Source organism: Salvelinus namaycush, chromosome 9 (genome assembly GCF_016432855.1).
Source record: "Salvelinus namaycush isolate Seneca chromosome 9, SaNama_1.0, whole genome shotgun sequence".
NCBI lineage: Eukaryota > Metazoa > Chordata > Actinopteri > Salmoniformes > Salmonidae > Salvelinus > Salvelinus namaycush.
In genome coordinates this window covers 50,805,085-50,819,986 of record NC_052315.1, presented here as the reverse complement: position 1 = coordinate 50,819,986, position 14,902 = coordinate 50,805,085, and the positions used below count along the sequence as shown (strand labels likewise).

At 42.2% G+C, this 14,902-nt stretch overlaps 1 protein-coding gene across 1 annotated transcript in view; it reads right to left on the bottom strand.

Annotated features, from left to right (window-relative positions):
* shank2b (SH3 and multiple ankyrin repeat domains 2b) overlaps window positions 1-14,442 on the bottom strand; it is a 143,007-nt gene extending 128,565 nt beyond the window's left edge. The window contains exons 1-5 of the mRNA XM_039000668.1: window positions 14,224-14,442; window positions 11,376-11,582; window positions 9,892-9,963; window positions 8,801-8,909; window positions 8,119-8,270 (exon numbers count right to left, since the gene is read on the bottom strand). Coding sequence (XP_038856596.1) covers window positions 8,119-8,270; window positions 8,801-8,909; window positions 9,892-9,963; window positions 11,376-11,582; window positions 14,224-14,442 — 759 coding nt within the window. The remainder of the gene's footprint in view (window positions 1-8,118; window positions 8,271-8,800; window positions 8,910-9,891; window positions 9,964-11,375; window positions 11,583-14,223) is intronic.
* Between the last annotated feature and the right edge of the window lie 460 nt (window positions 14,443-14,902).

Here is a 14,902-nt window from a genome sequence, read left to right as displayed (position 1 = left end):
GTGGGACGCTACCGTCCCACATACCCTAGAGAGGTTAATAAACACCCTTGAAACCGAGCTAATACAATTGTGTCTGATCTGTGTAAACGTATTTCCTGAACCCCCTGGCCTGCCACACTACATTCAGATATACTGTAGATCTCTGTTCAATATCACTTACCCTTCCATTTCTTGACCAGTTGTCTAGGACAGGGATGTTGTTTCGATATGCCAATTCGCAGGCAAGTTCTCTGCATTTGATGCTATTAAGGCCATGACACTGGTCTGCGAAATTCTTGATATGTTTAGCAAGCTCAGACTCCATGTCATCAGATAAGACCTTGTGTGCCTCTGCTACTCTATCATAGCTTCTCTTTCGCATAGGTACATGTTTGTTTTCTTTTTTGTCAATGTACCTCTTCAGTGTCATTCAGTCTGTTTTATCCCTTGCTGCTGCTCGCATGGACTTCTTACCTTCTCTCACTTCCTTTGTTGCTCGTTCAAGAACCTCAAGAGGGGCTAGACCTCTGCTTGTTTCACATTTGTATACACAGGGCATGATGATGTCTGCTCTTTAACATAAAAAATGCACTGTCTTGAGTTCATATGCATGACAAATCACAGAAGTACTATGCATATTATGCATAAAACTGACAAAATGCGTCATAATTTTTATGGGATATGGTGACCATTGGCTCAATTTACCCATGGCCATTGGCTCAACTTATCCCAAGGCAAACATTTTGACTAATATTATTAGCCCACACAGCTACAAGGATGCACTTTCATGCTAGGTTTAGGACCTCATATTGTAACTTATAAAGACCCCAACTTGATGTATAAAACAATCTTAGAATGATCTACCTTAGATAGAAGCATAATAAAACCTATAACACAATAAATTAATTAGACTTTTACCTAACTTGCTTACTTTTTCAATATGGTTTCATCCTTCATAGACTCCATGAAATGATGGCCTCTTCCCTAATATTTGTCCAGATGATTCATTTTGTGTATGGTTTCTAACCCTATGGCTCAATTTACGCCACTCTCCCCTACTCCCCAATATGGGGTCTCTACATTGTGTATCTGAGCTATTCGCCATTCAAGCTGGCAGAAATACGTACATGCCAGCTGTATTTCTACCTGCTTGAATGGCACCAGCTCAGACAGACATAAAACATGAAATGACCCCGGGAATTGACTGAACATTACTCAGATATGCACAAAATCAATATAACATTCAAAGTGGGTAAATCTTTACTTTAAAACCCGGTTCGCTGGTTCAATTTGAGCTACAGTCTCCTTGCTAATTAGTTAGCTAGCTAAGGAGTGGACCCAATAAACCCACAATATGTGACCTGTTTCAAGAAGCTATGTGTATATTGCACGTCACTACTTCACAGGAGAAGCATTTTTTTTTATTTTATCAAAATGCATTTTTGGCAGAAATTCCTTCTGGAACATGATAACTTTCATGTGCCTTAATAACAAACGTGCATGCTGTATGTAAATACGAATACAATTGTTAAATTACGAGGCTAGTTGGTTTAGCCACGGAAAAAGACGAAAACCTTCCCACTCCATGTATACGTGTAAGAGTCTAGCTAAATTTTCAGATATTATACGTATCAAATTTCATGCATGGTGGCTAGCTATGACAATCCATTTGCACTGTAGCTATGGGTTGGAATTATGGTTAACTGTTTAGCTAGCTAGCTAGCTAGCTACAAAAGACTCTACAAAAGAAAATGATTACATGACCCATCAAGTTAGCCAGGTGTGTCTGGGAGTGATTATGGACATCTATTGTATTTCATGAACATGTTTACATGTCTAGACAATAGTGACCCATCAATTTAGCTAATTGTGGCCGGGGGTTGGTTATAGCATTTCTTTCACATGACCCATCAATTTAGACAGGTGTCTAGGTAAGCATCATCTAAGAATTCAAAAAATATTTTAAAACTATTTTTATCTGGACACTTTCAAAGTCAGATTAGGATATCTTCGGATAGGACTCTTTTCCCCCCAAATTTAGCCGAAAATGACATAACCAAATCTAACTGCCTGTAGCTCAGGACCTGAAGCAAAGATATGCATATTATTGATACCATTTGAAAGGAAACACTTTGAAGTTTGTGGAAATGTGAAATTAATGTAGAATATAACACAGAAAAAAACATGAGTTTTTTTTTCTCATTATCTTTGAAATGCAAGAGAAAGGCCACAATGTATTATTGTAGTTTAGGCGCAATTTAGATTTTGGCCACTAGACAGCAGTGTATGTGCAAAGTTTTAGACTGATCCAATGAATTATTGCATTACTGTTCAAAATGTTGTATCAAGTCTGGCTAAATGAGCCTAATTGGTTTGTGGATGCATTTTCTAGTACATAACTGTCACGCCCTGATCTGTTTCACCTGTCCTTGTGCTTGCCTCCAACCCCTGCAGGTGTCACCCATCTTCCCCACTTATCCTCTGGGTATTTATACCTGTGTTTTCTGTCTGTCTGGGCCAGTTCGTCTTGTTTGTCAAGCTTACCAGCTTTTGTCCTGTGAGCTCCTGTTTTTTCCCAGCCTCTCTTTTTCTCGTCCACCTGGTTTTTGACCCTTGCTTGTCCTGACCATGTACCCACCCGCCTGAACCTGAACCTGCCTGCCGTCCTGCACCTTTGCTCCACCTCTGGATTACTGAACTCTGCCTGTCCCTGACTTTGAGCCTGCCTTCCGTCCTGTACCTTTGCTTCTACTCTGGATTATCGACCCCTATCTGCCTTGACCTGTCGTTTGCCTGCCCCTGTGGTTACAATAAACATTGTTAATTCACACAGTCTGCACTTGGGTCTTACCTTGATTCCTGATACATAACTGTGCACTCTCCTCAAACAATAGCATGGTATTCTTTCACTGTAATAGCTACTATAAATTGGACAGTGTAGTTAAATTAACAAGAATTTAAGCTTTCTGCCCATATCAGATATGTCTATGTCCTGGGAAATTCTCTTGTTACTTAAAACGTCATACTAATCACATTAGCGCACGTTAGCTCAACCGTCCCGTAGAGCAGTGGTACCCAAACTTTTTATAGTCCTGTACCCCTTCAAACAATCAACCTCCAGCTGCAGACCCCCTCTAACACCAGGGTCAGCGCACTCTCAAATGTTGTTTTTTGCCATCATTGTAAGCCTGCCACACACTCTACGATACATTTATTAAACATAAGAATGAGTGTGAGTTTTTGTCACATACAGGCTCATGGGAAGTGACAAAGAGCTCTTATAGGACCAGGGCACAAATAAAAATATAATAATAGTCAATAATGTTGCTCTTTATTTAACCATCTTACATATAAAACCTTATTTGTTCATCGAAAATTGTGAATAACTCACCACAGGTTAATGAGAAAGGTGTGCTTGAAAGGATGCACATAACTCTGCAATGTTGGGTTGTATTGGTGAGAGTCTCAGTCTTAAATTATTTCCCACACATAGTCTGTGTCTGTATTTAGTTTTCATGCTAGCGAGGGCTGAGAATCCACTCTCACATACTGTAGTCTGAAGTCGGAAGTTTACATACACTTAGTCATTAAAACTCGTTTTCAACCACTCCACACATTTCTTGTTAACAAACTATAGTTTTGGCAAATTGGTTAGAACATCTACTTATGCATGACACAAGTAATTTTTCCAACAATTATTTACAGACAGTTTATTTCACTTATAATTCACTGTATCACAATTCCAGTGGGTCAAAAGTTTATATACACTAAGTTGACTGTGCCTTTGAACAGCTTGGAAAATTCCAGAAAATGATGTCAGGGCTTTAGAAGCTTCTGATAGGCTTTTTACACCTTTTGAAGGTGTATTTGTGGATTTATTTCAAGACCTACCTTCAAACTCAGTGCCTCTTTGCTTGACATCATGGGAAAATTAAAAGAAATAAGCCAAGACCTCAGAAAAAAAATTGTAGACCTCCACAAGTCTGGTTCATCCTTGGGAGCAATTTCCAAACGCCTGAAGGTACCACGCTCATCTGTACAAACAATAGTATGCAGGTATAAACACTATGGGACCACACAGCCGTCATACCGCTCAGGAAGGAGACGTGTTCTGTCTCCTAGAGATGAACGTACTTTGGTGTGAAAAGTGCAAATCAATCCCTGAACAACAGCAAAGGACCTGGTGAAGATGCTGGAGGAAACAGGTACAAAAGTATCTATATCTACAGTAAAACAATTCCTATATCGACATAACCTGAAAGGCCGCTCAGTAAAGAAGAAGCCACTGCTCCAAAACCGGCATAAAAAAGCCTGACTACGGTTTGCAACTGCATATGGGGACAAAGAGCGTATTTTTTGGACAAATGTTCTCTGGTATGATGGAACAAAAATAGAACTGTTTGGCCATAATGACCATCGTTATGTTAGGAGGAAAAAGGGTGAGGCCTGCAAGCCGAAGAACACCATCCCAACCGTGAAGCAAAGAAGTGGCAGCATCATGTTGTGGGGTGCTTTGCTGCAGGAGGGACTGGTGCACTTCACAAAATAGATGGCATCATGAGGCAGGATAATTATGTGGATGTATTGAAGCAACATCTCAAGACATCAGTGAGGAAGTTAAAGCTTGGTCGCAAATGGGTCTTTCAAATGGACAATGACCCCAAGCATACTTCCAAAGTTGTGGCAAAATGGCTTAAAGACAACAAAGTCAAGGTATTGGAGTGGCCATTACAAAGCCCTGTGGGCAGAACTGAAAAAGCATGTGCGAGCAAGGAGGCCCACAAACCTGACTCAGTTACACCAGGTCTGTCAAGAGGAATGGGCGAAAATTCACCCAACTTATTGTGGGAAGCTTGTGGAAGGCTACCTGAAACGTTTAACCTGTTAAACAATTTAAAGGCAATGCTACCAAATACTAATTGAGTGTATGTAAACTTCTGACCCACTGGGAATGTGATTAAAGAAATAAAAGATTAAATAAATCATTCTCTCTACTATTATTCTGACATTTCACATTCTTAAAATAAAGTGTTGATCCTAACTGACCTAAAACAGGGAATATTTACTAGGATTAAACGTCAGGAATTGTGAAAAACTGAGTTTAAATGTATTTGGCTAAGTTGTATGTAAACTTCCGACTTCAACTGTAGGTACGTGGTTGCAAAGGTTGCAATGTGTCTTAATTAACAGCGCGATTTGCCAAGGCAGGATACTCTGAGCACAGCCCAATCCAGAAATCTGGCAGTGGCTTCTGATTAAATACATTTTTCACAGAACCAGTTGTTGCAATTTCGATGAGGCTCTCTTGTTCAGATATCGGTAGGTGGACTGGAGGCAGGGCATGAAAGGGATAACAAATCCAGTTGTTGTGTCATCCGTTTCTGGAAAGTACCTGCGTAATTGCGCACCCAACTCACTCAGATGTTTCGCTATATCACATTTGACATTGTCCGTAAGCTACTTCGGGATCGATTAGAATGAGGTTGTAAGTGACAAGAGAATTTAGACATAGACATAATGTATCTGGGTGTGAACAATGCTGAATAGGTGTAGACAAAGAAGAGCTCTCCCGTAGGTGTACCAAAACATGCAAAGACCATTATCTCAAAAGTGATGTTACAAGTTTATCAACTTTCAAAGCAGAATTGCACCACCTACCACACTTTCACAAAGACATGGCTAAAGGTCAATCAGATTTGTGAACATAATCCCTAGCTGTGTATTGCTGCTTTCCATGTTGTCTGTTGTCTGTAGCTTGTGAGGTGTGGAAACACTTTGTTGCTTTTATGGGTTTTGTCTTGTTGCTTTTGTGCTATGCTGCTCTGTCTGCATGCTATGTCTTGCTTGTCCTATGTTGCTCTGCGTGTGCTCACTGCTCATTGATTGTCTGTATTGCAATTGTTTTTAAAAACCTACCCAGGGACTGCGGTTGAAAATTAGCCGGTTGGCTAAAACCGGCACTTTTACTAAAACGTTGATTAATGTGCACTGTCCCTGTAAAAATAAAAATGAACTCAAACTCAATGACTTTCCCATTGTTCCTCAACTGCAGTGTATGATATACCATGTTGTAGCTATGAGTCTCTATTTTTATCCAATGTAAAAAAACACAATTTCAAATTTTGCTACATACGACCAAATCCAGGTGGTCGTTCACATATGTTATGCGTAGGACATTGTCAATTATGACTCCTATATGTGGGGTGTTGGTTAATAAGGGCTTGTAAGTAAACATTTCACGGTAAGGTCTACACTTGTTGTATTCGGCGCATGTGACAAATATACACTGCTCAAAAAAATAAAGGGAACACTTAAACAACACAATGTAACTCCAAGTCAATCACACTTCTGTGAAATCAAACTGTCCACTTAGGAAGCAACACTGATTGACAATAAATTTCACATGCTGTTGTGCAAATGGAATAGACAACAGGTGGAAATAATAGGCAATTAGCAAGACACCCCCAATAAAGGAGTGGTTCTGCAGGTGGTGACCACAGACCACTTCTCAGTTCCTATGCTTCCTGGCTGATGTTTTGGTCACTTTTGGATGCTGGCGGTGCTTTCCCTCTAGTGGTAGCATGAGACGGAGTCTACAACCCACACAAGTGGCTCAGGTAGTGCAGCTCATCCAGGATGGCACATCAATGCGAGCTGTGGCAAGAAGGTTTGCTGTGTCTGTCAGCGTAGTGTCCAGAGCATGGAGGCGTTACCAGGAGACAGGCCAGTACATCAGGAGACGTGGAGGAGGCCGTAGGAGGGCAACAACCCAGCAGCAGGACCGCTACCTCCGGCTTTGTGCAAGGAGGAGCAAGAGGAGCACTGCCAGAGCCCTGCAAAATGACCTCCAGCAGGCCACAAATGTGCATGTGTCTGCTCAAACGGTCAGAAACAGACTCCATGAGGGTGGTATGAGGGCCCGACGTCCACAGGTGGGGGTTGTGCTTACAGCCCAACACCGTGCAGGACGTTTGGCATTTGCCAGAGAACACCAAGATTGGCAAATTCGCCACTGGTGCCCTGTGCTCTTCACAGATGAAAGCAGGTTCACACTGAGCACATGTGACAGATGTGACAGAGTCTGGAGACGCCGTGGAGAACGTTCTGCTGCCTGCAACATCCTCCAGCATGACCGATTTGGCGGTGGGTCAGTCATGTTGTGGGGTGGCATTTCTTTGGGGGGCCGCACAGCCCTCCATGTGCTCGCCAGAGGTAGCCTGACTGCCATTAGGTACCGAGATGAGATCCTCAGACCCCTTGTGAGACCATATGCTGGTGCGGTTGGCCCTGGGTTCCTCCTAATGCAAGACAATGCTAGACCTCATGTGGCTGGAGTGTGTCAGCAGTTCCTGCAAGAGGAAGGCATTGATGCTATGGACTGGCCCGCCCGTTCCCCAGACCTGAATCCAATTGAGCACATCTGGGACATCATGTCTCGCTCCATCCACCAACGCCACGTTGCACCACAGACTGTCCAGGAGTTGGCGGATGCTTTAGTCCAGGTCTGGGAGGAGATCCCTCAGGAGACCATCCGCCACTTCATCAGGAGCATGCCCAGGCGTTGTAGGGAGGTCATACAGGCACGTGGAGGCCACACACACTACTGAGCCTCATTTTGACTTGTTTTAAGGACATTACATCAAAGTTGGATCAGCCTGTAGTGTGGTTTTCCACTTTAATTTTGAGTGTGACTCCAAATCCAGACCTCCATGGGTTGATAAATTTGATTTCCATTGATCATTTTTGTGTGATTTTGTTGTCAGCACATTCAACTATGTAAAGAAAAAAGTATTTCATAAGAATATTTCATTCATTCAGATCTAGGATGTGTTATTTTATTGTTCCCTTTATTTTTTTGAGCAGTGTAGTTTGATTTGTTATGGGATAGATTGTTTCGAAAAATCTAAAGGTATCGGTCGATACCAATTCTCTCTCTTTTCCCATATCCTTGGTCCTAACCCTTCTACTTTTGCAGATCTGAAGGGTCTAGAGAGAAGCAGTGGTGGTGGATGTTCCACTATATTGCTTCACCCATACAGATCTGCACACATCAAAGGGTAAGGCCAAGGGGAAGGGGTAGAGCGGGGAATTGTGGCCGACTTTATAGAAGCTGTAAAAGGCATAGAGATACTGGATAACCTTCAGCGCGGCCTGATTCTTGGCCCTGGCCGCATGGTGGAGAGCCGTCATCCCGTCCTGTGACCTGAAGTCCAGATGTGCACCACCTTGTTTCAATACAACGATGACCTGCTCCACGTCGTAAAGGTGGGCTGCGAAGGTCAGTGGAGTTTCTACGAAACAAAACACACAACATGGTGTTGTTTAGTGTCACGGATGTTTCTTAAAACATGATGTATGAACATCATCAAAGAAAATGCGTTGGGTAAGTTTCCTGGAATAGAAGGCTAATTCTGGAATAGAAGGCATGTTCAATGAAGAACGGCTAGCGAAATAACTTTGTAGTCTAGGACTAGACTTTGTCCTGGAAACCAGCCCTATAGGTCCCACAGAATAAAGGTGCACAAAAACACAAGCAATTGAGACTTTAAAAACATTTGAGGTGAGCTGATCTCTAATTTCCTTTTTCAGTAAACTAAGCCATTCATAATTTATTCAGACACTGTTTACTTCTCAGCAGCAGCTGCTGTATAATACAACATGAGGTGCACATCACAATATTGATTAAGAGCCTAGGTGTGTGTGTGTGTGTGTGTGTGTGTGTGTGTGTGTGTGTGTGTGTGTGTGTGTGTGTGTGTGTGTGTGTGTGTGTGTGTGTGTGTGTGTGTGTGTGTGTGTGTGTGTGTGTGTGTGTGTGGCGTACCACCAGTATCAGGGTCATGATAGTTGGGGTCGAGGCCTTTCTCCAGCATCTTTGCCACTTTATCCAGCTGGTGATGCTGAATGTGGTCCATGAATTTCCTATAGTTGGCCTAGGAGTAGGAGGGGGCAGAGAGAGAGAGAGAGAGAGAGTGGGGGGGGGGGGGGGGGGGGGGGGCGTGATACAGGGACAGGGAGGTTGGTACAGTAGGGAGGTCAGATGATGGTTACACAGGTCTCTGCACTGCTGTTCTTCTCATGGTGCTTTCCCAGGGACCAGGGACACATGTGCTGCTTTCCAGGCCAGTTATAAATAGCTAAGAGAGCAGGTCCCAGAGCTGAGCTGAGCTGAACAGTGCCAGGCCGAGAGGAAGAGAGGCTCGCCTGCAGCCTTCAGGCAGGACAGAGACACTACAGGGGGACTGACTCTGACCAGCGCACTCTGACGCAGCCACAGTACACACACCTTGAACAACTCCAACACACACACCACACACGCGTGCACGAACACACATAAAGGAAGAAGTGGACTTGAAAGAACAGGGAAAACAGCAGGAATGGAATTTGATGGGTGAATTATTTAGTGTGGCATTCCTGTTTGATCCAGAAGGACAGTGATAGGAATTCTCCTGGACTCAGTCGTTTTCTGTCTTAATCCAATAATCCGTCCTGTTCTATGTGTTAAAATACATACCGCTGAATATTGAGCCCATGAAATGATGCACTTCAATAATTCACACTTTATATTCAGCTTGTAGCCGAATAGTGTATTGATTTGATCAGTATTACAGAGAAAGGCCCTGAGATGTTCTTTCGCTCATAATACAATGAAAATCTCAGAGACAAGCGCCGTTAATAATATCATTTTCTCACACGACTGTAATGACCTGAGCCGTACTCTACTGCGGCTAATATTGTCTTTTCACATTGCTCTTTTCAGCACGGTTCCATCATTGACGGATATAAAGTGTGAAAAGGGTCCAAGATATAGCTTTCACCTGATCCAATACAATAGATGACATCAGCAATAGATATTCAAAGGCATTTGAAAGAAGACGTGAAGAAGGAATATAAAGTCTCATTTATTTTTCTCACCTGCGTGTGGATTTTGGCAATCTGCTTTTCGTTTACATTGGGCTGCTGGTAGACCCTGCTCTTGTAACGGAACTGTAAATAGGAGAAGAGAAAAATGGTAACGCTGTAATGCATTGTAATACTAATCATGAGCATGAACACCCTATAACGCCTCTTATAATCATCTCGTAATGATCCCGACTAACTAAAACAGACATAATCATAACCTGCACCACTGATACTGGTGATCTATATATTCAATACTAAGTAAGGTGTACAACTACCAGTAGAAGGAGCAGGCAGTAACTAAGACTTCAGTACTAGCGATACCAGGGGACCACTGACTGGGCTTATATAGAACAACGCAGAGAGAGGGAGCCAAGAGGATTTTTTTTTCTATGGAAACTTTCACATTGTGTTGTTGGTAGACCTTGCTCTTATAACAAAACTGTAGAAAGGAGATTCAAAAAAGACTACTTCCCAATCATACCCAGGGCCCATATTCACAAAATCATCTCAGCGTACTGTAGGAGTGCTGATCTAGGATCAGGTCCCCCCCCTGTCCATGTCATTGTTCTATAAAGACTCAGTTATGATCTTAAAGGCAAAACTGATCACAAATTCTCTGAGACACTTTATGAATACTGCCCCAGAATGGGTGATCCATACGTCTAATACTAAGTAACTAAGGTGTACTATACTAGAAAATATCACCCAGGCAGGCGGTAATTAAGTACTAGTGATAACAGGGGACCACTGACTGAGGCTATATAGAACAAAGAACAGAGAGAGGGAGCCAAGAATGGAGTTTCCAGCTATGCCGCCTCATCACAATCCAGCTGAGCTGTTTGGAAAACAAGACTTATTCTAGTGATGCAGTCCCTAGATCATTCATTAAGTGGCAGAATTTTCTACAGATTAGATTCTTTGATAATGATCAAGAAGGAGAAGTGCTTATACTGCACCCCCGGTTGGTGTTCAGCCGCGTGTCCAGTGCTGTGTTACTGGACCGCAGGGATGGAGCAGTGCTGGATGTAGGAAGTAGGGCACACACACACAATCCATAACATTGCGCTTGCCTAATAAAGGTATGTTGTAGAGCAATCAGTGACGTACGTTTGCCAATACAGGAGGACTGGACTTGAGGGATGGAGCAGTACTGGATACATTTAAGTAGGGCCTGCAATGCACACACGATTGCTCTGCCACATACTTTACAGGCTAGTATAAAGGTTTTGAGCCAGGGGCGCATCTATTTGACAAGACGAAGATCCACTCTTTGATCAAAACGTAATAGCCTGATGAAGGTACTGTATGTTGTGAAGCAATCAGTGATGGATGTGCGTTTAATAATACAGACTAATGGTGCAGCACTTTTTCTGTACCACCAGAGTTGGGACCCTTTTGCTGCTGGTGGGTGAGTTAGTCTGAGGGTTAGAGTTAGGACTAGGGCTAGGGTTAGGGCTGGACCTGAGGGATGGATCAAAGCAGTACTTTTACTGTACCTCCAGAGTTGGAACCCCCTTGATGCTGGTGGGAGTAGGGTAGTCTTTGAGGGGGCGCTCTTCGTCCAGGAAACCAGACATGCGGCCCTCCACAGCGGGCTGAAACAGGCCATAGTTCAGCACGTCCCTCAACGTCTGGGTCAGTGTACACAGGATCTGCTGTTTAGCAACCCATACGGTGGCCTCGGGTTTAAACCTCATACATGTCTGCTCCAAAACAAAGACAACATATGCAAAGATCACGCTAACATACCAAACCTGGAGTTTAAACATACATTTCTGCTCCAAAACATTAGAAGACAGGTGGCGTTGGGTTTTAAAAGCATACGTTTCTGCTTCTAACACACACATGCAGATGTTCCATTCTGGCAGCAGGTGGTAACAGATGGACCGGGACAAACAATAGCACACGTCTCCCTGCCAGTGAGACAATCGCTGTGAATATAGTATTTTATTTACAGTAGAATAGACTAGGAAGTCCTGTATAGAACAGTATGGAAATGTCTACTCGTGATATTCTGTTTCAGTAATTAGCTAGCCTCTTCCCAACAGAAGCTGGACAAAAATGATCATTCCATATTCATGAAGTCATTTGGCAGAGGTGCAGCACTACACAGTATTGGTGGAAGAAAACAGTAACTGGAATCAGCTCAATCAATTAGTAAGGATTATAGCAATGGATTATGCTGTCATCCAGACAATCCTGGGGGGTTTATATGAGAGGGCATGTTCATTTCTGATAAGGAATTTGAAAAACAACAGCACTTCTTCTCAGCGAGAAAATATGTGTTTTGTGGCTGAATAACCGAGCTACCGATTTTCAATTGCTTTCTTTCTCCCTCTTACTTACAGTGCCTTCAGAAAGTATTCATATGCCGCGACGTACTCCGCATTTTGTTGTGTTACAGCCTGAATTCAAAATGGATTAAATTATACATTTCTACACCCGATGCCCCATAACGACAACGTACAAAACATTTATTTTTTTTAAATGTCGTAATGTATTGAAAAGGAAATATAGAAATATCTCATGTATGTAAGTATTCACACCCCTGAGTCAATACTTTGTAGAAGCACCTTTAGCAGCGATTACAGCTATGTGTCTTTCTGGGTAAATCTCTAAGAGCTTTCCACACCTGGATTATGCAACATTTGCCCATTATCCTTTTCAGATTTCTTCAAGCTCTGTCGAGTTGATTGTTGATCATTGCTAGACAACCATTTTCAGGTCTTGCCATAGATATTCAAGTAGATTTTAGTCAAAACTGTAACTCGGCCATTCATTGTCTTCTTGGTAAGAAACTCCAGTGTAGATTTGGCCTTGTGTTTTACGTTATTGTCCTGCTGAAAGGTAAATTAATCTACAATGTCTAATGGAAAGCAGACTGTACCAGGTTTTCCTCTAGGATTTTGCCTGTGCTTATCTCTATTCCATTTCCTTTTTATCCTGAAAAACTCCCCAGTTCTTAACGATTACAAGCATTCCCATAACATGATACACTACCCAAAGCGTAATTAATAACTTCACCATGCTCAACGGGATATTCAATGTCTGCTTTTTTATTTTTTACCCATCTACCAATAGGTGCCCTTCTTTGAGAGGCATTGGAAAACCTCCCTGGTCTTTGTGGTTGATTCTGTGTTTGAAATTCACTGCTCGACTGAGGGACCTTAAAGATAACTGTATGTGTGGTGTACAGAGATGAGGTAGTCATTCAAAAACCATGTTAAATAATATTATTGCACACAGAGTGAGTCCATGCAATGCATTGGGTGACTTGCTAAGCACATTTGTTACTCCTGAACCTATTTAGGCTTGCCACAACAAAGGGGTTGAATACTTATTAACTCAATACATCTCAGCTTTTCAGTTTTTATTCAGTTGTAAACATTTAAAAAAAAATCATAATTCCACTCTGACATTATGGAGTATTGTGTGTAGGTCAGTGGAAAAAAAACGAAATTTCATCCATAATAAATTCAGGCTGTAACATAACAAAATGTGGAAAAAGTCAAGGGGTATGAATACTTTCTGAAGGCTCTGTATCTATCTAATTGCTTGGCTGAGAACAGTCTGACTTTCAGTTTATACATTATACAGTACATAGCAATGGTAGCTCGCTCTTTCACATTGACTGTATGCAGCTAGGTTGGCGCAAATATCCCACAATTGCTATGACCTCGTTTTTTTAACAGCTTTGTGCTTTACTTACAATTTTACTAGCCTCGGGTTCAGTCTTTCATATAAGCAACACACAGTAACAAACTGCAGAAACAACTACCGGTGTGTCGTAATTCCAACCAGCATGAAGCATCCCAATTATTTTTCTACTCTCATTAGCACTGATTTGTCAGATAGCTGGTGTTTTTTTTGAAGATGTTTTACTTGTAATGATTGTGATGTGGTCGTTGTTCCACACCCGGCCATGATTACAGACACCTGTGAGTGTCCTTCCAAACTATATAAACTAGTGACCCGCAGTGTTTGTCATTATACCCTGATGAAGACAGCTTGTCTGTCGAAACGTTGGTTATTAAATTATTGCTTTTGAGCTCATAGAGTGTGACGCTCTCCTTTTCTTTTTCAAGTTTTTTCATTGTTTTAACTATTTTAGTTGAATGCACTGATTGTAAGTCACTCTGGATAAGGCTGTCGACTAAATGACTAATATTAAAAAATATATATATACAATCTCCCTGTCCCTACTCACGGATTGCTGTCGGTCAGGTATGACAACACAAATGGAAAGTGAAACGTGCTTACGTTTTGGCTTTGAACTGGATTTAGATGGCATATTCCTGCAGTATGATAAGAACATAGTTTAATGAGACAGAAGTGTATACTCACAGACTGCTGCAGGTCAGGGATGACCACACAGAAGACCAGTGACTCCCTGCGGGCGGCCTTATCCTTCTCTGCCCTCCTGTCGGTCCTTCTGCTGGCCCTTTCCCCTCCAAGTCCTCCATGGCCAGCCTCCTCCTTGGAGCTGTCTGTCTCAAAACCTCCAGACCCGTCAGAGACACTCTGGGCCATTTCCTCCTCACTGGACGTAGGACTCCGAGGCATGATACTATATTGGAGAGAGGAGACAGTGCTACACAGTGTACATTATACAGTATATACTGCTAACACACATACAGTTGAAGTTGGAAGTTTACATACACCTTAGCCAAATACATTTAAACTCAGTTTTTCACAATTCCTGACATTTAATCCTAGTAAAAATCCCCTGTTTTAGGTCAGTTAGGATCACCACTTTATTTTAAGAATGTGAAATGTCAGAATAATAGTAGAGAGAATGATTTATTTCAGCTTTTATTTCTTTCATTACATTCCCAGTGGGTCAGAAGTTTACATACACTCAATTAGTATTTGGTAGCATTGCCTTTAAATTGTTTAACTTGGGTCAAACGTTTCAGGTAGCCTTCCACAAGCTTCCCACAATAAGTTGGGTGAATTGTGGCCCATTCCTCCTGACAGAGCTGGTGTAACTGAGTCAGGTTTGTAGGCCTCTTTGCTCGCACAC